The sequence below is a fragment of the Corylus avellana genome, chromosome ca5 (assembly GCF_901000735.1).
Source record: "Corylus avellana chromosome ca5, CavTom2PMs-1.0".
In the NCBI taxonomy this organism is placed as follows: domain Eukaryota; kingdom Viridiplantae; phylum Streptophyta; class Magnoliopsida; order Fagales; family Betulaceae; genus Corylus; species Corylus avellana.
The window spans coordinates 3,044,533-3,070,758 of record NC_081545.1 but is presented as its reverse complement, the minus strand read 5'-3'; the positions used below and the strand labels follow the sequence as shown (position 1 = coordinate 3,070,758).

General features: G+C 34.5%; 4 protein-coding genes across 5 annotated transcripts in view; 1 reads left to right on the top strand and 3 right to left on the bottom strand.

The window, feature by feature from the left end:
• The first annotated feature begins 287 nt into the window (after positions 1 to 287).
• Positions 288 to 3,941, top strand: LOC132180511 (uncharacterized). Its single transcript, XM_059593372.1, has 3 exons — positions 288 to 619; positions 1,916 to 1,939; positions 3,175 to 3,941. The coding sequence occupies exons 1-3, from the start codon at positions 412 to 414 to the stop codon at positions 3,492 to 3,494; spliced, it is 552 nt and encodes a 183-aa protein (XP_059449355.1). The 5' UTR covers positions 288 to 411; the 3' UTR covers positions 3,495 to 3,941.
• Positions 3,942 to 5,785: 1,844 nt separating this feature from the next.
• Positions 5,786 to 10,052, bottom strand: LOC132182854 (fatty acid hydroperoxide lyase, chloroplastic). The gene is made up of 3 exons (XM_059596208.1): positions 9,569 to 10,052; positions 7,704 to 8,085; positions 5,786 to 6,930 (listed from the first exon to the last, which is right to left on the bottom strand). Exons 1-3 carry the CDS (start codon positions 10,016 to 10,018, stop codon positions 6,284 to 6,286), a joined length of 1,479 nt encoding a protein of 492 aa, XP_059452191.1. The 5' UTR covers positions 10,019 to 10,052; the 3' UTR covers positions 5,786 to 6,283.
• A 3,890-nt stretch (positions 10,053 to 13,942) lies between these two features.
• LOC132182262 (condensin complex subunit 2) lies at positions 13,943 to 20,373 on the bottom strand. Of its 2 annotated transcripts, none has more exons than XM_059595446.1 (14): positions 20,019 to 20,373; positions 19,475 to 19,576; positions 18,705 to 18,822; positions 18,312 to 18,385; positions 18,179 to 18,239; positions 17,894 to 18,094; positions 17,511 to 17,797; positions 17,253 to 17,394; positions 16,892 to 17,148; positions 16,758 to 16,788; positions 16,471 to 16,610; positions 16,048 to 16,158; positions 14,403 to 14,595; positions 13,943 to 14,241 (listed from the first exon to the last, which is right to left on the bottom strand). In XM_059595446.1, exons 1-14 carry the CDS (start codon positions 20,277 to 20,279, stop codon positions 14,225 to 14,227), a joined length of 1,995 nt encoding a protein of 664 aa, XP_059451429.1. In that variant the 5' UTR covers positions 20,280 to 20,373; the 3' UTR covers positions 13,943 to 14,224. The 2 variants fall into 2 exon arrangements, with proteins under 2 accessions (XP_059451429.1, XP_059451430.1); XM_059595447.1 differs by having other exon boundaries at positions 13,943 to 14,238.
• Positions 20,374 to 21,409: 1,036 nt separating this feature from the next.
• Positions 21,410 to 26,226, bottom strand: part of LOC132181545 (glycosyltransferase BC10-like) — a 6,372-nt gene continuing 1,555 nt past the window's right edge. Inside the window, exons 2-11 of the mRNA XM_059594800.1 lie at positions 24,589 to 24,723; positions 24,325 to 24,441; positions 24,126 to 24,226; positions 23,877 to 23,948; positions 23,467 to 23,548; positions 22,649 to 22,729; positions 22,391 to 22,441; positions 22,206 to 22,289; positions 21,841 to 21,987; positions 21,410 to 21,686 (exon numbers count right to left, since the gene is read on the bottom strand). Coding sequence (XP_059450783.1) covers positions 21,540 to 21,686; positions 21,841 to 21,987; positions 22,206 to 22,289; positions 22,391 to 22,441; positions 22,649 to 22,729; positions 23,467 to 23,548; positions 23,877 to 23,948; positions 24,126 to 24,226; positions 24,325 to 24,441; positions 24,589 to 24,723 — 1,017 coding nt within the window. The 3' untranslated portion in view covers positions 21,410 to 21,539. The remainder of the gene's footprint in view (positions 21,687 to 21,840; positions 21,988 to 22,205; positions 22,290 to 22,390; positions 22,442 to 22,648; positions 22,730 to 23,466; positions 23,549 to 23,876; positions 23,949 to 24,125; positions 24,227 to 24,324; positions 24,442 to 24,588; positions 24,724 to 26,226) is intronic.

Genomic DNA, 26,226 nt, shown 5'->3' with positions numbered 1-26,226 from the left:
TCAAGATACATCCTTTTTAAAAAAAAAAATTAAAAAAAAAAAGAAAAAAAAAAGCAATCTCCAATTAAAATACGTATGGATTTACACATGAAATAAAGGAATTATTTTTAGATTTAATCTTGAAATTTAAATTAATTTAATTTAAAATAAGCATTTAAAAAACATTTATTCGATCTAGGTGGAGGTACCGACGCGGTAGACAAACCCATCTCCCCCAACAGAATTACAGCACTCAAAGCCGTGAAAGTTGAAAAACAAAACAAAAAAGGCGTCATTTTTTTTTGGTATAAAAAAAAAAATAAGTGATAAATGTGAAGGAGAGGCGAAGAAGATGAAGACCAAGACGAAGACCAATCCCAGCTGATTCACGCTTGTACTGACTACTTCTCTCTCTCTCTCTCGGAGCAAATCATGGGAATGAATAATCAAACGGTGTTAAAGGTGGGATTGGTAGTGGTGGGGCTGTGCATAGCGGGTTACATACTGGGGCCACCGCTCTACTGGCAATTCGTGGATGGCTTAGCGGCCGTCCGCCACTCCTCCTCTTCCTCCTCCTCCTATGCCTGCCCTCCTTGCCAATGCGACTGTTCCTCTCAGCCCATCTTGTCTATCCCCGAAGGTACACAGAATAAGGGATCACATCTTTACCTTCTGAAACGTCTCTGTTGCTTCTTAGATCTCTTTATTTTGCTTGTAGATCTCTTTTTTCTTGATGGGTATTTGACAGTGGGTTTTTTTTGTGGCAAGTATGTTTGGAAATGTTGATGCTTGTTTATGTTTTTAGGGATCTTGTTAGGCTCTGGGGTTTGCTTGGTTTATTTGGGTTGGTTTGATTTTGAGTGGTGCGAGCACTGAGTCAGACCTCTTGAGTTACTAAGGCTTTTGTGTTGGTGGTGCTTTCCTAGCTTTTTATTTTGTGACCCAGGTCTTCCAGTCCAATTGGCTCCAGATCTATGCTAATTCGGTTGCGGTATATGAACAAATTGGAGTTTTCAGATATTGGGTTTTCAACCTTTTCAAAGATTTTTTTGCTTGTTGAAAAATGCAAATATTAGTGCATATGAACATGATAACCAAAAACAAGAGAATTAGTATTACTTATTGAAAGTTTTAAATCGAATGGGTGTCGGCCGTCAGGTGGGGTTTGCTGAAGGGGTTGTGATTTTCTTCTTTGCTAATGCCAGAATATATTGATTTGCACTTTCTATTATTGGGTTTCCAATCCAAAACGTTTCTACTCTGCTTCGTCAAACCCCCAATCCCTATACGTTTTCCTTACAATTAATATCCATTGACACCACTGCATGGCAATTATATCCAAGGTGTATTAGTATTACATGTGTCTTACTGCTTTTAACCAATGTGTTCCATCCTTTCAAAAGCAAAATATTCTTTATATATGAAGAAGTAGGCTTGGATTTGACTGGATTTAACCTTCAGCTCCTCAATCTGTGGATGTGAGGGGAATTCAAAACCCCCTCAATCAGACCATGTATTCCTACATCTAAAGAAAAGTGTTGCCCATTGGTTTGTTGTAACTAACAGACACACCTAATGTAATGATCCTGGAAAAGTGCTAACTACATCAGCATTATCACTCCAAAATGACTATTCAATTTGGAGTTCTCTAAAATCACTTATAAAGCCTAATCTCACTTAGTAAGGAACTAATTTGGTACTTAGCACCCATTAGTATTGTTATAATCTACTCACTTTATGTGGGTTATTCATCTTTTCAATGTGGGACTAAGGTGTTACACTTCAGCTTTCAACTTCCTAAATGCATAGTTTGTTTGCAAATCGACATCACTTACTTTTCTGGATATATGATATTTGATATTCTGTTTCTACCTTCTGATTTGTTCTGACACTCAAACATGTACTTATTTTAGTTTCTTTGTCTGAATTTATGCAGGATTGAGCAATACTTCCTTTGCAGGTCAGTTTCTTTTCCATGAATTAACTGTGGGAATGTTGTAAATTGCTTTGGTAAACCCGAAGAGCTTAACTTTTTCCTTAATGTCCTATTCAAAATTCCATGAAAATAGGAATGTGGAATATGTCGTTATTTCTTGCAGTTATACAGCATGCAGTTTTCTGCTTGTTATAGATCTCTATCTTGGCTGTATGTTATTCTATTTAGATGTACTTCTTTAGTTTTGCTTTTGTTCCTTAAACATTTCCGTTAAAATTTACACCCTCAAACGCAGTAATAAGGCTATATTCTAATCAAGCTTTTTCCTTTTATCACTAGTATCCATGTGATTCAACAATGCTGTGTTGAACTCTGAGATGCAAAACTACCCCCTTGTTACCGAGAGAAAATGATGGAGGGGGTGCATCAAGTTTTGGTTTCCTACTAGCTACTAACGTATTTCAACTAAGAGTATCAATCCCTTTCTAACATTTAGTTAACACACTTCTAGTTAATTCAGATTTGTATCAGGGGAAGTTGGCTACCTCTTACAGAAATTAAATGTTTCCTTTTCTTTTTAAACTCATGTTTTTTGAGAACTTTTTTGTAATTTGACACAACTTTGAGATAGTTCTATCTTGACACAGATATAGGATAATGTTAAGAAAATTTAATATATGAGAATTTGTTCTTCTAATCCCTTATCATTTTCAATAATAGCCTGACTTGTACTTGTTTTTCTTATTCCATGGGCATTAATCCACGTTGAAGAAGAAATTTATGACTTAAATATGATCAAGTGGCTGTGGTGCAAATCTCCTTGCATACTTGTTTTGCTGTTTGAATGAGGTTAAATGTTTTGTATTTTTATGTGGAACCTGAGATGTATTTTATGCATGTTTCTAATTGAGATTCATGCCATGTAGACAAAGGAATGCATATGATGATACTTAAGGCAGTGATATTTGTGAGAGTATTTCTTTTATTCTTATTTGGCTTGCACCAGCATCCGTGCATTACCTTATACTTTACATGTGCTGTGAGGTGTGCTGGTTATGGGCATGAAATATCCTGTATTTTATCTTTTCTTTAACTTAAAATTAACTTAAGTGTGGTCTTGGGAGATCAAATAACAATAAAGAGCAAAGTTTTAAGTGATGATGTAGTTGGAGGATGATAATGAGGATTTGATTTTGTTGATTCTCAGTTCTTTTGATATCACTATTTTTTCTTCATTTAATTGTGCATGCATAATGCAGATTGTGCAAAGCATGACCCTGAGGTGAGTGAAGACACTGAAAAGAATTTTGCGGAGCTATTGACAGAGGAACTGAAGCTACGGGAAGCCGAGGCTTTGGAAAATCATCAGCGTGCTGACATGGCTCTGCTTGAGGCAAAGAAGATTACATCCCAGTATCAAAAGGAAGCAGATAAGTGCAATTCGGGCATGGAAACATGTGAGGAAGCGAGGGAGAAAGCTGAAGCAGGATTTGTGGCTCAAAAGAGACTGACAGCAATGTGGGAGCTGAGAGCTCGTCAGAGAGGATGGAAAGAAGGGATTACCAACTCTCATGCTTAGGCTCAGGGACATGTCCAGACTGCATAAAAGACCAACCATGGCCTCATGAGAAAGTATCCAAGGTATTTTCTACTACAAGTTGATTCTTTATGCCGGCAGTGATGAATTTTTACTAGGCCTCACCTCAAAGAGGGGCTTTTCATGAAGCTGTTCGCCATCTTAAGCAATCTAAATTATGTAATATCATTAATGGTCAAGTACAGAAACCTTCATTATTGAGCCCTCTGCAATCCGCCAAGCTGCGCAAACATGCCCATATTTCTCAATTTTTTCCACCCCAAGTCGAGTTAAAGGTCCCACTATAAGACTCACAAAGTACAGACAGTAATATTTTAGTCTTGTTTCCAAGAAAAGTTAGAAATTGTGATTATATGTGAAAATAGTGTGCCAGATATTTATCCCTTTCTTTACTAAAAATGCATATAATGCATGGTGAAATTTTTGTTATGCTGTCAGATTGATCTCTTCTTGGTATAACAATTTCAAATATGGAAGTTGAATACCTATGAGGACAAAGGTTTGAAAATTTTCTTGTATAAACTATTAAGTTGACATATGTCTTACTTACAATCTGAACACTTTAACATCCGACGATGCTAAAAATCACACTTTTATCAAATTACTAGTTTACTTTGCTAACGTGATTATATCAACCAGCGCTTGGATTTTTTTTTTTTCTTTTTTTAACAAGGATTGTTTTGCATTGCAATGTTAATAGAGTAAAATGGTATTGAAAGAAAAGTGTAGCTTTTAGCGTTACTCTTAATATTTCCTGTTTGACTTGGGCATGTTCTGTAGGGTCGTAGTGTGGTCTGTCTTGGCATGTATCCAAATGAATGTATGGTCTAGTCAGCATGTTTTAATTGGCCCTCCAAACTCTTCTAGTAGGCCAATTGGCCTCAAAGCTAAATTCTTATGAATAATTTCCAAAAGCTTGGGTCATGGGATAAAATTGAAAAGAACAATGTTTGGGGACTAAAGCTTTTATTACAATTTTCTTATAAAGCAGTCTATATGATACACTGCCACGTTAGTTACAATCAAATATAACTATTTTGTGATGAATGTGGTAAGTGTCAAGTGGACTGACAAATTAATGTATCAATTCATTCAGCACTACCACGTTGCTATAACCAAATGTAATTGGTTAGTGATTAATGTGGTAAATTATACATGAATTGTCCCGTTAATACCACCATTCCCACGAGCTCAATTGGCAAATTAATCCCAACTGGTGGGCGGGATAATCTAAAGATTGTTTGCCAAACTTTCATTACAGGGATACTCCTTGTGCCACAGCATGATAGAGACCACACATTTCAAAACAACTTGATAAGGAGAATTAAAAGTTCAAGCAAATAGAAAATTGAAAATGTAATCATTTAATTAATACTATAACACTCCTTTTTGTATATGGAAGTTGGAACAGGATCTTCTCAATTTCAAATGAATTGGATAATATCTAGTTAGTTATAGTGGAGAGGGTATTTTTGTCTTTTCACTTTTTTAGTGGACAAAAATATCATTTCCCAATAACTAACTGGATATTATCCAGTTCATTTGAAATGGAGAGGATCCTAATTCTTCGTGGGCCTAAACATTTTTTTAATAAATGAGACTTAATATGTAGAATATTAATTAAAATGAGAGATAAATGACAGATACATATAATGTTTGAACTTATAACTTTTGCTTTAATACCATGTTTCATTTACCTTCCCATTCAATTTAATATTCCATGTATGTATGAAATACATTACTTATATTCATCCATGACATGTATATATGAAGCCATCGCAAGCCAAGTCTTGAATCCATATTATGGAACCATACAAGTCTAACAATCGTAAATTAATAACAAAAGTTCATTCATTTTATTTCTTGTTAAGTTTAGTAAATGAAGTGAATGAACATGTTAGAAGTCCAAAACAGACCATGCAATTAAAACTAGTTAATATATTTAATATAGACTATTAAATATGTCAGTATATTGACTAACTAGTTAATAGTATAGTTAATAAACACCAACACCTTAAGACTTAAGCATTAGCATATAGATAAACATGCTATAACTAGCTAATAGAATGTTAAATATTTAGATAACTATAGTTAGTATATATTAACTAACTAGTTTTTTTTTATTATTATATACTTTTTGGGAAAACTAACTAGTTAAGCTTATATTTATATAGCATATTACTATTTATGCTTACATATTTATGTAATATATATATACACACCCCACACATACGTATGACGTATACACTTATATAGAGGTTACACAAACGAGCTAACGAGCTGAACTAAACTTATACAATTAATGTTTACAAATATTAATCGAATCAAACTAAGTTTATACAAATATATCTAATTTAATAATCGATTCGAGTCGGAATCAAATTTCAATCATCTCTCGTTTCTTTACCGCAATCCTTCCCATTGAAAAGGAATCAATTGGGAACAAGAATCTCATTTGTTCACATACCAAGATATCTTTTTTGTCTAAAAACATGGAGCATTGAACTCATCCATGTTATGGGATGGAAGGTGGGGACCATTTGTGTCAAATCCAACTAACCAAAATGATAAGAAACACTGGCCCCCACACATGATCCCTTCATCAAACTTCAACATCACCATCGTCCTTTCACTCTTTTTATAAATCATTTATTGGTGGACCCCACTTACCCTTTTTTTTTTTCCCATAATTAATATCTGTGCTTTTGATTCAGTACAGCCACAACTAGCGACAAAACTTACAACCCCACAAATCACAATCAATCACGACCTCACTTTGCCTTTTCAACGGCTGTGATTGAGCCTGAGGCGCCAGTGATGGAATCATACCTGCGGAACAGATAAGCAACAATCAAAGAGGCGGTGAGGACCACGTAGTCCTTAGCCGCACACTGTTTATTCGACTCACTCGGTGAACCGGTCTGCGGCCCGTTGGACCAGTACAGGTAACTCAGTAACTCGGACCCTTTCTCACCCACGAACCGGTCCGGTTTAAAACTCTCTGGGTCATCAAAAACCTTAGGGTCCCTCATCACCAAAGTTTGAAACCCACAAAGCAACTCGCCCTTTTTGATGTCATAGACCGAGTCGTGTGAACTCAATTGAAAATCCTTTCGGGCGCGGCCATATTGTAGCGGAACCGGCGGGTAGAGCCGGAGCGTCTCGTACACGACTGATTCAACGAGTTGCATGTCTTTCACCGAGTTGATACTCAGAGTTGAACCGCCTTTTTCTCGTACTTCTTTTCTTAATCTTTCTTGTAAACCGGTCGTATCACTCAGTAGTGCACTCAGTAAACTCGGTAGGAAAACCGAGAAACCACCAAACGCGTTGAAACCCAACACGAATAGCAAATTGTGAATGCTTTCTTCTAAACTCAGTCCGTACACATTCTTACCTCTGCTTAATACTTCCTTACCTGGCATTAAACATAACATAAATTAGTTTAATACATCGAATTTGTCCCAAATTATTATTATTTGTTACGAAATCATCTATAAAAAATAAAAATAAAAATGGGTATCAACAAAATATATAAAGGCTCTTGTTTGTAATGAAAAAGCCAAGAACACGTATAATGATATGCTTGGAAAAGTTCATACAAAATGATGTGATAACTCACCTGCACAGATCAAAGGCATGCACTAAAGGAGGAAATTTTTTTAATTTTTTCTCTTAAATTCATATTTATCTTTAAAGCATTTAAAAAATGTTTTGATAATAAATATTACTTTAAAAAAAAAAAAAAAAAAAAAAAACACATACAAGAATTACCTGCGCTAAAAATAAATGCTAGTTTAACTGATTGAATTTTTTTAAAAAAATAAAAAAAAAAATGTATTCTTTCAATTTAGTTTAGAATAAAAAAATTATCAAATTTTATATTCTAAACTAAAATTTAGAAATTTCCTTCAATCAGTTGGAGAAAATATTTTTCAATCCATTTAAAATAGTGCAAAGTGTTTATAAACATTTAAAAAGTACATTAAATTCTTAACATCATTAATAGCAGTTTACTAACTTAGACTAAATTCAATGTACCTTTTAAATGTTTATAAATACTTGTCACTAATTTAAATGGATTATAGGATATTTCTTCTAGACTAGTTTGAAAGAAATTTCTGTCCAGATTCTAATAAAATTCCTATGCAAAATTATCCGATTAACGAGTAGTTTGAAGGGTTTACTTACCTTCTTTTTCTACAAATTGGTAGAGCTTTTTGTAGTCTCCACTAACAAGGAGAAAAGGGTATGCCCATGAGTGGAGGAAAATCTCCTCCAGGGGCTGAAGGACTCCAATTTTGACAGTGGGGAGGAGCTGGAGGGCGAGCCAGCGGTCGAGCATAATGTAGCCGGACTCGGCAATTTCCGGTGAGGTCGAAGGGTCGGCTCCGACGAGGCTCTTGGTGAGGAACTTGAAGATGAACTGTTGGAGAGGGACGAGGTAGCTGGCGGAGCCTGAGTTGGAGATGGTGGACTCGATGGTGTCCCACATTGTGTCAAGGTTGGTCAGGACTTCGCTCACCCACGTTTTCGAGCTTTGTTTCAGGATGTCCATGGCGAAGTTCTTGAGCTGTTTACACGGAGAAAATTCAAGGGGGGATGGTCGTTAATGGCAATTAGTTTTGGCGGGTTAAAAGATTTTAATAATTTATGAGATGGCAAGACCGCATTGGCCAACATTTCACAATACAATGTTCAACTTATTTATCTCAATTGTCCGAAACCACCTAGGGCCTAGGATTTATATTAATGTATTGATCACGTGACATCGCAACATATCGAAGTTCTCTATAATTGACTGTTTGAATTGTAAATAATTTGAACAGTTAGTGAGATTACCTAATATCAATTTATATCAAAGAAAAATATTAAAGGCCCAATTATTTTGTCCAACTTTAAGTCAATCTTTTCTTTATTTTTAATTTAAAAAAATGTCATTATTACGAAGAAAAAGACCTTTTTTTTTTAATTTTTAAATACCAAATAAAAGAAGGACACAGTTTTTTGTTTTTTGTTTTTTTTTTTAATTAAAAAATAACGTAAAAGTTAGACAAAAAATGGGCAAAATAGTTAGGTCTCTATATTGAATGTGTCATAAATAATGAGGGGAGAGCCCTTGTGAGGATATTATTTCTCTTGACAAATCTAACGGATGAAATGGCTCATACGGCACGTGAACCAACCAAATCTTATTTTCAAACAAGCTAAAATCTACGAGTAATGTTATATGTCACACAAACATCTTTTCTACGCTTTGTCATGTTAGCTTTGTAGAAAAATTATAAAATGTTTACTTTATATGTAATATTACTAAAAGTCTATAAATATTAGAAAAGAGTAGCAGTAAGAATCACAACCAATCATTGACTTCTTTTTGTTTTTTCTCAACAAAACCTTGTCTAAAAAATAACGTGTTTGTTGTGAGATAAAAATGTATTTTCTAATGTAAACTCGCCCTAGAATCACAAGATAGCTTCCTCCCTTATCGTACGGTTATGGTGATTGTGACTCAGCAGAACCACATATTCAAAATCCATTCCAGCTAGCTGTAAGTCTTACCTTATTATCATTGTCCTGAACAACTGTAGGACCACCTATTATTTCAATCAATGGTCCCAATAATAATACCCCATTTCTAATTAGTATTCATTAGAATATTAATTCAATAATTAACTCATCAAAGTTTTTAAAATGCAACAAACTTTAAAATTTTTTAGTTTAGTTTTATGAACTTTTAATTGCAATCAATTTAGACCCTTCCGTCAGATTTTAAACCTTCAATAACGTTTATAACTTTGACTTTTTTTATAAAATTTTAATTTTACCCTTAATTTCAAAACTTTTTTATTTAAAAAAAATAATAAAAATTAGGAATATGTTAGTTTTTTTAGTATTTTTAACTGCTAAATTTGATTAAGGAGTTTAAATTGAGAGTAATTGAAATTTCTAATGAGTAAATTGAAAAATTTTGAAGCTTTAAGGGGTTTGTCAAATGAGTGGGAGTTCAGGATTTTCAGTGAAGTTAAAAAAAAAAAAAAAATTTGATAATATACCTTAGCGTGCTGTGGCTCAGAAGTATCAAGGTAAGCACAAACCCTGATATCGCCGGTGAACTTGACGCTGGGCATGAAATCTCCAACGAGAACATTCTTCTTCTCCACAAGCTCCATGTCGAAGAGGTGTGAAAAGGACTTGGTGTCGAGGACGGCGACAACGTTGGGATTAACGTTGGAGAAGAAAGGGAAGGTGGGGGGGATGTTGGTACGGAAAACCGTGCTCTTGTACTTGTCGATTCGCTTCTTGAAGAATGTCTCCGGGCCTTGGAACCAGAAGTAGTCGAGCCGGTCGGAAACGGGTCCGAGCAGCGGCCACCCGTAGCTGCCGGGGATTGTGCGAAGCGGTAGGGTTGTTGCCGGCGGTGGTGAGGATAGCGGCGGTTGCGCCGATGATGGCACGCCTGGTGATATGCTCATTGTGGCGCTCATCATGGTGGACATGGACATGGTTGGTTGCTAAAGTTTGTGTTTGTGTGAGTTTTCTTTATTATACGAGACTTTATAAGATGATTGAGGGCTATTTTGGCTATTGGGATAAATAGGTGGATATTAGAATCTAAACCCAATTTTCCCAATACTACTAATTTCATAGGGAAATATGATTTTTTTTTTTTTTTCTATTTTTCTTCTTAAAAATAAAAATAAAATAAAATAAATAAGGCAATCAGAATGACTATTATATTCTTATTTGACTATGATAGCATAGCTCACTGAAAACCGTACATGAGGGGCTTATACATTAAAAATTGTAAGTGTTCCTTCAAGTCTGATCAAATTAGTAACATCCGTTTCATTAGGCGTGGTCCCAACTGATTGAGCTACCTCTTGAATATGTTTTTTCAATAACATGAACAAAGTTGAAATAAATTTTATTCAAAATTCATGTGCATCTCACATGTTATTAAAAAAATTACACATGTCACTTTTATAAAATAAGTTAAAACTTAGTCCATGAATAAAATGGTACAATAATTTTACAAAAGAGCATTGAAATCTAGAATTCAACAAATTTTTTAGCTTTATTTTAAACTAATTCTTCAAATCAAATATTAAAAAAAAAAAAAAACAACTTTTAAAATAAATTAACAAACAGAGCTCAAGTGGGCAGCAAGTGATCTTGTCTAAAACAATTAATTTCGATAATGACAACTGGTATGTATTTATTTAGAGAGCAGTTTGAACGTTTGCCAAACAGCCCTTTATGCAAAAGGACATTAAAATATCTATGCAAACGGACAGAAACGTGCATCGCATCATACATCAGCAGATGCGTGTAAAATTGTTCACATGTGCACCAAAATTTTCACGTGCCATTTTGGTTCCAATTTGTGTGTGTGTGTGACTAAGAAATATAATGATCATAAGATGCTTTAAGCAGGCATGTCCATTAACCCGACCATTTGGGAATCGAGCCTAAAATTTCAATACATGTCATTATCCGTCCTCACACTCATTTCCTTTTAAGTGTATTATAACCCGACCCAACCTTTATAAATGAAAACAATATATATATCCTAATATTTTATTTAATATCAATCTTAGAGAATCTCACTCTTTTTCGTTATTTACGACAATCGCTTTGGATCTAATATGGTTTCAAATAATAATAAGACCGTGAATGGGGGTTCATGCCTACCCAATTTTCTAAGGTCAAGAGAGATAGCGACCAAAACCCCAATGAGCGCCAACCATAACTTGTCCCGTCCCTACCACCCAATTCGGTCCATCTGACAAAGCTAGCAAGACTTGTCAAAGTGGACCGTTTCTACTTGTCAAAGTGAAAACATTGTCATATTCTCTCTTCTTCCTATAATTGTAGTTCCAATAAGTAATATCAACTCCTCAGACCTTGTATTTTTTCTCTCCTTTCCGTTATTCTTTGTTTGAGTAGTGAGAATATTTGCCCATTAAAAAAAAAAAAAATCAGTTCCAATAAGTAATGATACACCCGATTCTAATGACCATGCCTATAACTAGATCTAAAAGTAATTTATTTTTTGTTTCTTTGTAAGCGACATAAAAGGATATTTTGGTCAAATTTGGCTGCTTTGAAGATATTTTGCTAGAAACTACCATGACCACAATCGACCTTTTTTTTTTTTTTTTTTTTTTTGGGCAAACAATAAGGGGAGAGAAATTTCTTATGGGTCTTAACCTTAATTTTACAATATATTTATCATTTTATATTAAATTAAGAAATTAAACTCACCAGATTCAATTTTAATTTTAATGTCTAGTTAGATTGCTTCGTCATACATGTAAAATAACAAAATATGATTTTTTATTTTCAGACACAACGGTAAATGAGTAATGTTACAAGTCTTTTTTATATTTTTTTTTAGTCTCTCTAAAAATGATATGGCTATTAAAATCACTATTGAACTTATAATTAATTATTATTAAATTTTAATCAAATAATAATTTTAATAGTCACATCATTCTTAAAAAGACTTAAAAATATATATATATATATATATAAAAAAAAAACTTTTAGAATTACTCAGAGTATGACATCAATTTCCCTAGTGCCTACAATGCTGAATTAAAAACTTTCTAATCCGGACAAATTGAATTTTGTAAAACCTTATCCTGGATCTGACGCTGGCAAAACCTTATTGGATTACATTGACAAAAAATCTATGTAATAAAAACAAAAACCTCCCAGCCATTCCACCACGTGTTACTGTATGTACTATTTCCAACATATGGATGATAGATCAGATCAATATGCTGTGTTGTACTCCCACCCCCGTAATATGGCATGAGGAATGATAGATACATATTCGGATATTCCCATCCAACCTATCTCATTATGCTATATGGCATTATTAACCTATCTTTAGATTAATCTTAATTAAAATTAAAAAAAAAAAAATTTCAATGGTAGATTGATAATACCATGTCAAAATAGTGGGGTGGTGGGATGAAAATAATATACTATTTATACTTTCTTATATGGTTTTCATCGAAACAATTACAGAAAATTCTGATTTTTTAAAAGTTCCATGATTTATTTTTCAGTAATTATTTTAACTATATAGTAGTATTTATTTCGACACAAATCAATTTTGTGTCAAGCTTTCGACAGGCACCTTTAACAATAAACATTATTATTATTATTATTTTTAATAAAAAGCAAAAGGTGCGAGGAAAACATTATTTTTACCACTTAGTTACTATGACTTTTCGTTTCCATTATCCATTTTGCATAAATAATTTTGACTATTCAACAATTTTTTTTTATTAATTAATCAATACTTCACATCGACCCACTTCTCATTCACAAAATAAAAATTGTGGTTGAATAAACTTTGAGGGGACCCAAAAGACTAAAACCAAAAATGTCACTTTTTCCACGAGATGTACGTGGATTGAAGGAGTGGTCACCGAACTAAAAGCATATATCATCAACAATGTAATTGCCGTCATAATTCACCGGACTAGACAAAGCAATCGACATGGAGCTGCAAAGCAATATTTCCCACAAAGTCTAGTCAATCATTGTGCAAAAACTGTCCGCTCATCTGTTCTGTCCATATACTTATAAGAGGATTGAGATCTTGGTTCAAATTGATAATTATAAGAGTGCAATTTCTTTAATCTAGGCCATTCATGTCGAATGAACGGCTTTATCAAGCCACATAAACATTAAAAAGGGAAACAAAAGATAAAAGTTAAGATGGTAACCTTAAGGGGGTCAACTACCCCTTGAGGGAACAAGGGCATGGTCGGTCACCCCCAAAAGTTGGAGTGATTTCCTTTGGGGTTAAGGTTGTTGACCACACCTATAACTTTTAACTTTTGTGTGTGAGCGTGTGGTTGATAATCTTCTTGAGGGTGAGAGGCTTAAGATTTACACAACCCAATTACCCTCGTGGTGCCGACCACCCCTCAAAAGGTGAGAAAGTAGTCTACTACTCTTAAGAGAATAGTCGACCACCTTAAGGGAATGTCCAACCACTAACTTTGATGTTTTGTTTTGTTTTTTTATGAATACCTTATGTGGCTCAAGAATTGCGGGGACCTCAATCTCTAAGGGAACCCATCTCAAAGCAAAATGATATATGAAAGCAGATACAAGTGGGACTAGTTGTGGAGATAACAAGCTGCTTGTAGAAACAACCTGTACAGCATGTTAGCATCAGGACTCTAAAATGAGCTGTCCACTCCTTGTTGCATTATTGGGGCTTTTGTTTAATATTCATTGCATCAGATTTTTATCAAATTGATCAACGGTTCAGATTACCAAAAAAGGAATCAATGATGCAGTTTTCACCAAAGACACCATATCTCTGAACAATTTATACTTTGTCTAGCTGACCAGTATAGCTCTGGGAACAAGAGAGAACACAGTTTTTTTTTTTTTTTTTTTTTAAATTAAAAAATAAACTCGTGAAATCTACAGGATGCTTTTGCATTCTTGCCATATTATGACAGAAAAGCAATGAAATCTACATATCCGTAAAAATTCAAGAAGATATGTGAAGCACATGGTAAGATTAGTACCTGGATCAGTGAGTTGCTGACATTTTTTCTTAGTAGAGTACAAGAAAGCATAGGCTAGAATGAGCTACAGCCTACAGACCATCTCACATATGTGCATACCATTATGAGGGCGGCATAGACTGAGATCATCCAAGTTGGTGCAACCAATTAATGCGGCAGCACTGCTAATGAATTTGAAAGAACAACCGTTAATGGTCAGCCCATGCTAATCAGCTAAATGCAATAGGCATAGAGTAGTAAATTAGAATTAGTGAACATTTTCCGCAGCAGAGTACAATAAACTATGGTTGAGATAATGCTCTAGATCATCGACATGTACACATACCATTATGAGGAAAGCGTATACTGAGATCATCCAAATTGGTGCAGCCATGAATGCTCAACCCATGCTCATTAGCTAAATGTAATAGGCATATAAAACACAGATGTGGGGAGATATCCTTAATAGTTCCAGCTGCTGTGCAGTCATTAGGAAAGCCGGCCAAGACTTGCTTGAATGATACTGCTTCTTCTTGACCCTTTCCAATATAGAAATATAATAATTTAGAATTTACTTTGAAAGCTCAGAAGAAAAGAAAAAAAAAAAAAAAAAAAAAAGGCGTTACCTTTGAAAATAACAGATAAATTTGACATCCTATAGGCACAACAAGACAATGCTATAATAAAGACAATTAAAAGGAAGATGCAAAGCAACTTGGAGAAATGTGAAACATAACAGCGTCTAATATTTTTCAACTGGTGCATCCCATACCAGAAAGATGTTTTGGCAGCAAACTTAAAGAATAATAACTGAACAATCAGAAAAATACATTGTTGATTGATTTAAGGTTTCTACTTCATTAAAGGGTTTCTTCTTCTCCCTAATTGGGTGTCTCTCATGTATACTCTTGTGTACTTGAATTGCTGAGGGACTGAATTGTGTCCCTTAGCGCTTTCTAATAAGTAACTCTGCCTCACTGATTACAAAGTTAATAGCAATTCAATCCAAAAAAATAAAAGAATCTCATTACATCCTCCACGGACAATATATAAGCTCAACTATGGAATTTCGCATCAAGAAAAAATAAACACAAGTTATCTGCTCTAACAGGCATTATTTCAAGAAATCGCTTAGGTAAACTCATACAAAGAAGCTTCTGAGAAGAAGAAAAATTTTAACTGCAGCATTGAATTACAAGCAATTATAAACCATAAATCGTGCAATATGATACAACCAACAAAGCTCACACAAAAGAAGAAGTCTCCAACAACATGTTGCGGGAAGGGAGATTGAGTGGAGCTGCAGAGGATGAAATGAAATGAAATTGCCGTCGCTTGATGACTTGAACGAATAAGATGAAAGAGGGATGCGAAAAAAAAAAATTAAAAAAAAAAAGAAGAAAGTGGGATGTAAGCAACTGTCGTGGCTCGCTTGGAGTAAAAGACGTTCAGCACTGCACTATCGTGGCATTGGGATTTGGACTTCCAACATCATCCTGGGTGCAGCACTTTGTGGCTCACTAGGACTAAAAGAACTACACTATCGCGGCATATGGAGACTTGGACTTCCAGCATCATCATGGGTGCAGCACTTTGTGGCTCACTAGGACTAAAATAATTATCATTTGTTATCAAGACTTAACATTTATCTATTGTCATTATGATTTAGATGTTATTGTCTCAGTTATTCTTGCCATTAGGATGAGTTTATTGTTTATTCAAGTATTGTTATCTTTTGATTATGGCTCCAATGTAAACGTTTATTTCAATGTTAATGATCATGAATAAAGGTATCAAAGAGTATTATTTCTAAACTTACGTTTGAAGGAAGCCCATGTTCCCTCTAAGAACCTACCCTAAATTATCCCATTACGGGACTTGATATTGGGGTTTGTAACACAACATGTTTATGCCAGTATATAAATAAATCCCAAATCAAGCCATTTCTTTGCAATTTGCAACAACAAAAAAAAGCACAAATATTACCATACCTGAGGAGACATTATAGGAGATTCCTGTATATGGTCCCAAAGAGTTTCTTTTAGTGCTTGGACATCAACTTGCTTAGAAGTTTTGTCATACTGGACTTCAATCTTATTGACCTGTATTGTTTAGATAAAGGAAGCAAAGCATAAGCTCATGCTGCAAATATTCCCAATACATGCTTGTTCTATTAAACCTAACAATTTGAATTATATACTGAAATAATAGCAGACAAAGCAATTTATACATACGTACAATACAAGGCATAATCTCATTGTAAACCTAAAAACAGGAAAGTGGAAATCAAGGTTTTGAAACCACCATGATCCCAATTCATAGGAAGTCCTAACCCAAAGGTGCAGACTCGTACAAATGCAGCCATGCAGGGGCTAAAACAAAAGCATGCTCAGATGAAAAAGTATGAAACCGACCTGGCGAGGTTGAGAAACAAGTGTGTTGGAGTCCTCTACATCACTATAGACATTTCCATCATCATATTGGCCACCAAACGCACTCTCATCATCCCAGGATGGCAGTGGCCCATAAGCCTCAGCTTGTTGCCTTGACTTATCTGAGAATATAGGATTGCTGAATGATGCACACCATAATAATTGATTCTAAATATCATGTGCACATATCATATTGAAGGGAAATACAAGACAACAAAACAAAATACACATTGAATAAAATACTACTTGACTATGACAAAAAAGTTTACCTGAGCACTTTCTTCCCCTCACCCCAAGGCACTGCACCCAAGTTAGAGCATTCAACCACATTAAAAAGAAAATAAGAACATAGTATTTCAACAAAAAGCCATATTGTAGTTATATGAATATCAAAAAGTATTACCTTAACATTAGGGAGAAGAAATAACTTGACAAGATCTTCTGGTTGATAATGACAATCTTCAGGAAGTTTTGTATTACAGGGAACTCTATTTGCAGGCAGCAATAACGACTTGGGATTTTTTGGAGGAGCAAAGATATCTGGCATTTCTTCATCCAAGGCTTTTGTGAAATCAATATCAACTTCTGCTTGTTTCTTATTTCTTGGCCGCTTGGTTGTTACTGGTGACACATTTTTTGTACCAGGATCATCCTCTGAACCTTCAAAACAAATTCCACGTAAGAAAACCATAAAAAAAAAAAAAAGCCACAAAATGAGTAAGTCAATTAATGATAGAACCTACCACTAGTCTCTTGAAACCTACCTTTAGCTTTCTGATACTTCCAATGATCAGGACCTGCCCAAGCATTTTGTTTAGTAAATCCCAGATTTAAGAAGAGATAACCATCAATTTTCTCAACTGTGTCATCCATTTCAGGTTCATGGAAAGAAAAAGGTTCATGTTCCTACAAAATTTAACAAGATATCATCAAACACCATCATCCTTTATTTTCTTAAATAATAAAGAGAAAAATCAAAATGACAGCCAAAACCAAATCTAAGGGCAGTTTTTAACAAAAACCTCATGATAACTTGGATAAGTTGGATCTGCACAAATGGGACCCTCATCAACCACACTTGTATGTTCATCATGATCATAACTCCAGGTCCCACAGTTCTCAAATGTATCACCATCAGAATCAAGTTCATTCTTGTAAGATGCATCAACTTCCTCTGCTGATTTCTCGACAGAGGAATAAAAGTCTGATGGCCTTCTATTATCTTCATCAAATTGATTGACTATATCTCTCAGACTTGGCGAAATTTCATTCTTTGTTTGCATATTCAATACCATCTGTTCAACATAATCTGTACAAAGAACAAGAACATGGCTGTTATTGGAACTAAATTTTCCTATTACATAGGTAATGTGAAAAACACCATATATTACCAAAAGCAACACACCTTTGGCAAAAGAAAGATCAATTGTATCTGATTTATCATACTGATTTTCACATGACATGCACTTTCCCGGTACTTCCAGTGAATCAAAGAGCACTCGACATCCACCATATACTCCAAGATTATTCAATAAAAGACCCTTGGCTCCACCTTCATCGAATTGTGCGGATGTCTGATAATAAAGTGGATCCACTGCAAAGGCAACTGAAAAAACAAATGCAACTCCATTATAACCTAAACCTTATATCTCGCACTAGTAACAGGGACATTATAGGATGTTTGTATCACCATCGAACTTCTTTACATTGAGAACCTCAAAAGATGACTCCAATGTTGACAAAGGGGACAACTGCACATGTTAACTTCTGTTAATATACATTTTCATAAATTAATCCAATCTATAGATAAGAGAATTATTAACCTTTCTTTCTATATCTTTTTTGGAATGACCTCCCTCTTGTCCATTCTCAACAAAGGCATTGTCCACAGTAGCATCTGACATAACAAGACAAAGTCAGAAGACTAACAAAACTTAGAGGGCATAAATCCAAAAGTGAAATGTAGTTCTTCAAGTCAACAACATAACAGATAACCCCACAACATGATGTAATTATCCTTACTGTCCATAACATACATCGGATAGCAAGAGTTATTTACAAAAGAGAAATCACTTTGCCATCTGAAAGGCCAAGAATATCATTTTATTTCATTCCCTATGTAATTTGTAAAAGTGTGAGAGCCAACATATCTCAATTTGAATGTTACTTTAAATTCTTACAACCCACAAGTCTGAATAGAGGCTAATTAACCTAACCTTGTTCATTTTCTTGGCCTGCTCTGTTCATCCCACTGAGGACCTTATAAGCCTCTGAATGCACTGAGTCCACCCTTAAAGAGTAAATCTTAACTCCAGCTTCAAGAGTGCAACTTGCCTACAGAAATGACTATTGATTAACATTTGCAGCATATAACACGTGCAAAAGAGTGTTGGGAATGCTATATCACAAAAACAGTTTTAGAATCAATCACTAAAAGGTAACTCACACACACGAACTGTATGCATCTAGGAACATGCCAAGAATCGTGCATTAGACTCGCGGAATAAAACCAGAAAAAGGTAGTATCTGTCAATTATTCAAATCAGAAACATGATCAAGTCATGGGAATTTTTACTCCCACCACCAGTCCAAATAAACCAATTTACAAAAATACTGTCTGAAGCACAAACCTCACAAAAAAATATAACCATCACTTGCAAATAAATTTGGACTGAAGATCAATTAATTATCTTTAAATATATCCAACTACAAACAATTAGGGTCGAACTACTATTTAAATAAAGAATGATAGTAGTAATATAATAGTGCCAGCATAAATTACTAGAAAGCCTAAAACAACCTTACCGTCACTCAAATCACAAATTTTGTTTCATATTGAATCTGAAGTCCAACTGTTATTCCAATATTTGTCTTAACAAATCGAACTAATAGTATTTAAGAACTATTTTCTGCAGAATCAGCTGCTAAAGAGACCCATATTTTCCACCACAATGTCCCCCAAAAACAAAAGAGTGGAGCTGAGCACCTTTTGAAAATTCGTCTCGGAATCGTCTTCTTCCTCAACCTTTATAATCTCTCTTAAATGGTCTATCAAATTCAGCTCCCATGTGTTCTTCTGATTAATTTTCTGCACACCAAAATCAAAAAAGAAAAAACACCAAGAAATCAACAAATTTACAAACAAAGCAGGACAAAGAATCAAAGACAAAAAGAAACAAAGAATTATGTTTGAAATTCGCATCCTACAAAGCATGATTGTTTAATATTTGATTTTGATAGAAAAACAATTCCATATAATTAAGTTTAATTTGTTCTCTTTTTATCTTTCCGTGCTTATTGTCCACTAAAATTAAACTTCAAATTTTAAAAAATTAGTCAGGTATTATAATTTCAGAGAGAGAGAGAGAGAGAGAGTATTTGATAATCTTCAAAAGAATTTCCTTATAATAATTTTTTCTTCTTTAGTCTCTCTCTCTCTCTCTCAGGCTATTTCCACTAAAATTACTTCTACTTCAAAATTAACCAGGCATTGTTTTATAGAGAGAGAGAGAGAGAAGAGTTGTACAGACATTTTCGCTGGCGAGTTTGATGCAATTGCGGAAGAGATCGAGGATCTGCTGCTTGCCGAGGCAGGGGTCGGCATCGGGATCTCCTTCGCCGCGCTGCGGAGCGACGACGGACTTGCGTCGGACCTTGGCGGCTCGGGCGGCCCGGGCCTGGGCCCGCTCGAGCTGGTCGTCGTTGGAGCCTAGGATGAAGGGGCTTGTCGGAGACTGGATCCGAGGAAGGAGCACCCTCTGCTTCGCGTTCGGGCTTAGGATTTCGGCCATTGAAGCAACTGTACCGAGAAATTTAAGCCTCTCTCTCTCTCTCTCTCTCTCTCTGGCTTGGGTTTTGGATTTGTCAGAGTGAAGGAAATGAAACTGAATTTGCCCTCCAGTTCGTATTTTGAATTTTGGGAGCGGAGGCTCTCAAATCTAAACTACATGCCGTTTGGTATCTACCAAAAATGAAAACTTACGCCTACCCATAATAAACTACCACCCTATTTGCAATTTCTCCCAAATTTTAAAATATTGTAATGTGTAGAGTTATTCTACCGGCCCTTCTTAGTGATGCCTACGTTAGAATTTTCTGTTAAATCCTAACATAAAAAAAAAAGCAAAAAGATAAAAATATTCATTCATAAAAAATAATAATAATAAAACTCATGGGAATTTTTATAATTTTTTAATTTATGGTCAGTTGTATTTTCATAAATTTTATGGAATATAATGGATATTTTACATCACATGATGTGTTGGTGGTCTAAATTAACAACAAATTTTAATTGTAGGGAGTAACTGAAATTTTGGATCTGATTTTCAATATTGCATTTTATAAGAACATTTACAATGGGCTCTTTATATTTAGCTTTTCTCTAAAAATCTAACAAAATTCATAAAAACACCCGTTTAACAAGCTTCATTCTTTACTTTATATTTTAACTATTGTCATAGATGCTTCATACATTTCAAGAGCCAAAAAGTTAAAGTTATATCATTTTTTAAGCTTATTTTTTACCCTCCTTTCTCTTTATTGGTTTTAAACTAATAAAATAATAATATTTAACTGAAATAAAAAAATGTATAAAGAGTTTGATGTTTGACTCATTTCAAAAGTGGCACTCTAAATTTGATAAAGTGAACTTTTCTCCTCAGATTTAACTTTTATTTGAGGAGTTCATTCCGAATGCTCTTAATACTGTTCAATTTGAATTCCCTGACTGATTTAAAGTACTTAAGAATTTTCTCAGGTGTTAGCAAAATATAATCCCTGTGGTTAACTGACAGAATTTCTCATCCAATCTTCATCTTGTCTCTTGTTTCCTCTTCCAATATCCTTTGTTCAACTATATAGATACGTGCACAAATCTTTATATTGATTTGGTATAAGAAACTGCTTGGTGCAACTACAATAAAGCAACAACATTCTGCAAAAATTTTCTATGCCACTCCCCAGTACTTCAAGAGTTACATATCGTGGTTACCTTTTTCTTTTCAAGGTAAATGGGGTCATCCATGGCCTTGTATTTGATAGTGTATGAGTAACTATGGACTGAGAAATCCTTCATTCAAAAGGCGGATGGCCGCCCAACATGTGAACTTTCTTGCAAATAAGAAACATGGAGTAATCTCAGAATTGATTCTGCAGAATTCGGTCCGGTGTTCAGACTCATAGTAGACATGGTTGATATCCTGCATGTCAGGAAATGGATCATCATCAAATCTTCTGCAATGATATCTACATTATCTATATCCATATTTTTGTATGGAACATTTGCTTCTGATGCATTGTGGCATATGCTTGAAAGTGTGTAAATATTGGACCAAATTTGGCAGGAGAATTCACCTTTATTTCTTTGGTTTTGTGAGGGTTTGCATCTGCATAATCAAATGTGATAGGGTGCCAAATCCTTCTTTTCTCTCTAATTGCAGACTGATTCCATGAGGTGTAGGTTAATGTTCTTCTTTCAAGTTCTCCTTCAAGCCCTCTCATCTTATCATAAAACACAAACAACATAAATTGAATGAAATTCCCAAAGTGAAAATTTCTTTTATTGATAGCCATATTATATGCCCTATAATGGAGACTAAAGAAAATGCAGAGAACACTATGTTTATCTATGTATATGAAAGAAACCTTATCTGTTCTTTTTCGTTTTCATATGAAACTGTAAATTTGGATATAATTATAGAAGGAAATGAATTTCTTACTGCAAGTAATGTCTGCACATAATGTTCATCTGGAAAACAGTTGTGGGGCTTCAGCCATGGGAATAGAAATCTGAAATCAATGGCCTGTTTGCACAAAAGAGGGCATTTGTAATTGTGTGCACTTCTAAAAGGCATGAGGTAGAATCATCTTGTTTTCCATCTAAAAATTGCAAGTATTCACTTACAAGAAAGTTTAGAATTCGGCTTCTCTTCGATAAGTTTTTAGGCGGCCGTCGCTGAAAAGTGAAGGATCAACAAGTATGTTGTGATTGTTTTGTCTCAAACAAAGGAATTTGACTGATGGCAAATGACTTAGCAGCTAGAAATTGCATTGCTTTCATCATAAAGTAGATATTGAACCGTGTCAGAGAAATTCATCACCTACTTATAATTGCTTTGAAATAATATGAAATAGGACCAACAAGGTGTCTTCCTGCATATACCTTGCAAAATTTCCTGAAGACAGGAAAAATAATGTCATCATCCACAATAACTTCTGCGTGTCTTCTAACCAAAGTGATCCACTGAAATCACCATAAACAAAATCTCATTGTAGACTGGTTATAGGAATCAATAACCAGAAAAAGAAAATTCTTGCAATCGTAAACTATAAACACAATTATGGTGATATGAAGGGTTAACTTCCAAAACTTCAGTTTGTGTTGATAGTAGTAAAGTCCAAACAACGCCTAATTAAGCTTGTGTACCTGGACAAGAGCCCGTTCGGCTTTGAGATTTCGTAGGCTAAAAGTGCAATTTTGTCCATAATCCCGGAAAATGTATCGTTTGGTAGTGCGTTTTTAAAAAATTGTAGTTTGAAAACATTTATAAAAAAAAAACTATGCTTTCAAATCGTAAGCAATTGAGTGTTTTTAAAAACACCCGACTTTAAACACTAACTTGCGATTTAAAGACCAAATCGCGATTTTACTAAACGCTTAATTGCATTTTTTAAAAATCGCTTTTTAAAAATTGCTATTTTTTTTAATCATATGTTTTAAAACCGCAAATCCAAACAGAACCGGCGAAGCCATTCCTTTGAAATGAAGACTTCCAGAATCAGAAATTAAGTGAAGGAATGGGCTAAAAGGTTGCTGCCCAAGCAATTTGTAAGTGGTTGAATCAACTCAGTGACTTAAATGGAGTAGCATTTCTGAGAGACAACTTTGATACAAAAGGTAGAACTTCATCTAACAAAACTGCAACTCTTTGATGGGGGTGGTAAGAAGTAAGAACAAAATTAAAAGGAAAGATATAAAACCTGGGATCCTTTCCGCCATTTTTCCTCTGGTATAGCAGGTGACATCTTGGGATTGTAGCGACATTCTTTGGCATCAAGAAAGCTACAACACAGTCACATAAAACTCAGCTTAATTTAGTCTTTCTTCCATATTTGCAAGGACCATCAAAGGAAGGAATTTCATTCTTAGGACTTGTTTGGGTATGCATTTAAAGAGCCTAAAAGTACGTTTAACACTCAAAAAATCTGTTTGAAGCAAAAAGCATCCGTTTAGTAAAAAAAATTAAAAGTGTTTTTAAATGTCCAAAAATAGCAAAATGTATTAAGCTTTTGCCAAAAAGCGTTTTTTAATTTAAAAGCTCTATTTTTCAAATACAATCCAAAACATGCTAAACATGCTCTTATGGTGGTAATAAATTCCTTCTTAGTACCTGTCGACAAAACTTTTTGGAGAAGACATCACCTTATTGTAGATGTACCCAAAGTTGTACAAAGGGACACAACTGTAAACACAAGCAAATTATGAAATCAAAAGCTCACAACTGATAGATATCCATTTTGCTTCAACTAAATGCAATTAGCAAAAGAAAGACAAAGAAAAATGATACTTTATCAAAGCACAAAACAAAAGCATTAGCAAAGTGGCATCCAACACAGAAGTTGAACAAATTGGAATCAACCTATCAGAGAGAAGAACAAATCTCCGGTTGGCTGGATCATCAAGAGCTTTATCAAGTAATAACCTTTCTGCCTCTATCATGCTTGATTCTCCCCACACTACCTGCCATATGAATATACAAATCTATGTGACTCATTCCGTTTGGATGCCAAGAAAATGCAGAGAAAAAAAAAAGATTAATTCCATTCAGGTCGCCATACCTGAATGCTATTTTTTAACTGTCGGCCATAAAAGAAAGGTGAGCTTGTTGTCGTCTCATCAAACACAAAACCGGGCTCCGAATGAATATAAATAGAGAAATTGGCAGCATCTCCATTCTGCAAAGCTCACAATGACAAAAACCCAGATCACAACAAACATATCAAAACCTCTCAGCAGAGTAAATTGGTTTCATATGCTTTTAGCAGTTAAAATAATCACAACCCATTACGGCGGTTTCCTTGAAATAACAAGTTATTAGAGACCTTGAAGAAGGCGGCCCAGAGAAAATCAAGAGGAAGGTGCCGGCGAACGAGGAAGAGAAAAGCAATCTTTGGAGGGCCTTCAAAGTGATCATCACGATGATTGCTTGGTGTTTGGAGCTTGAAGTACTGAGAGAGCTGCAGAATATTGAGAAAAGCCAGCAGAGAAAGCAGGACACAGAGAAAGATGGTGAGTTTTGAGCAAAGCCTCCAGACATGGCGTATGGGTGATGATGATGATGATGCTTTCTTCTTTTTCATGCCTCACTCCTCCCTCCCCTTCAGTGCTCTTTGTGTGTGTGAGAGAGAGAGAGAGTTGAATGGGAAGGTTTTTTAAGGCGAGAGAATTAAGAACAGAAGTGAAACGTTAACAAGGAGAGAGCATTGAGAGAGACTGTTTGGTTTTTCTGTCTGTTTTCTATAAGGTTGTTACAAACTACAAAGCAATGACAGTTTCTTTCCTGAGAAAATTCCTCCAATTCAGAGTCTCCTTAAGAGCATGATTCTCAACTACACTTTTAATAGGATTAATGTGATCATGTACTTCAAGAACCGAAATTTAATAGATTATGTCAGAAGAATTTTCTCCATCAATAAACAAATGGACGTAGGACCTTATTATATATATTATGTCAGAAGAATTTTCTCCATCAATAAACAAATGGACGTAGGACCTTATTATATATATATATATATATTCCAAAATCACACTATATATGTTTAGATCCATAAAAGTAAAAAAAAAAGAAGGAAGTGAGGGTCTATCTCACTTTTGTAGAAATAAATGTGCCTTGGATCATGATTCAAATAGTTTAAGTTGAAATTAGTCAACTGCCTTCTCATATGTACTACCTTTATTTTTTTTAATATTTACATTTATATTATGTTTTCTTTTATATTTTTATCAAATGTGGCGTGTCTTACTATTATTGGTGCTAATGCGACACATTCACGTTTTACGTAATAATTTCAAACGAAAGTTCGGGATGAAGAGTTATTTGCTACATATGATTACAACAAGTTTTAAGTCATTTTGAAACCCTAAGAAGATTATTGCAAATCGGTCCAATTACATGGACTGATTTTGTATTTGTTTTCAATAAAAAATGTAACACAAAATGGCGAGAACAACAAATAGGCGATGTACCATTCTTGCTGCTACAGCTATGTAGGTTGACCACTCACTTCCCTCAAAGGCTATATAGGTACTTAAATGCTATTCAAAATACCCCCGGTCCAGGCCAAGTTATAAAAGAGAATCACAAAAAGATAATATGGGTTCATTGCTTAATGAAGTACAAATGATGAATTAAAGAGGAGCCACGAATGATAGTTTTTCTATTCATTTTGCTTACTCAAGTACAAAATTGTGAATTAAAGAGCCCATGAATGGTAGTTTTCTATAGGAAAAACTTTACTTTAGCTTTATGAACTTTCATGCGATTTGATAAACTCTCTTAAACTTTCAAATTTATCAATTTGGATCTCTGAACTTTCAATTGCTATCAATGTGGACTCTTCTGTCAATTTTAGCATTTAAAAATACCAAAAAAGACCAAAATATCCATAATTTTTATTATTATTTTTTTAAATAAAAAAAGTTTTAGAATTAAGAGTAAAGTTGAAATTTTATACAAAAAT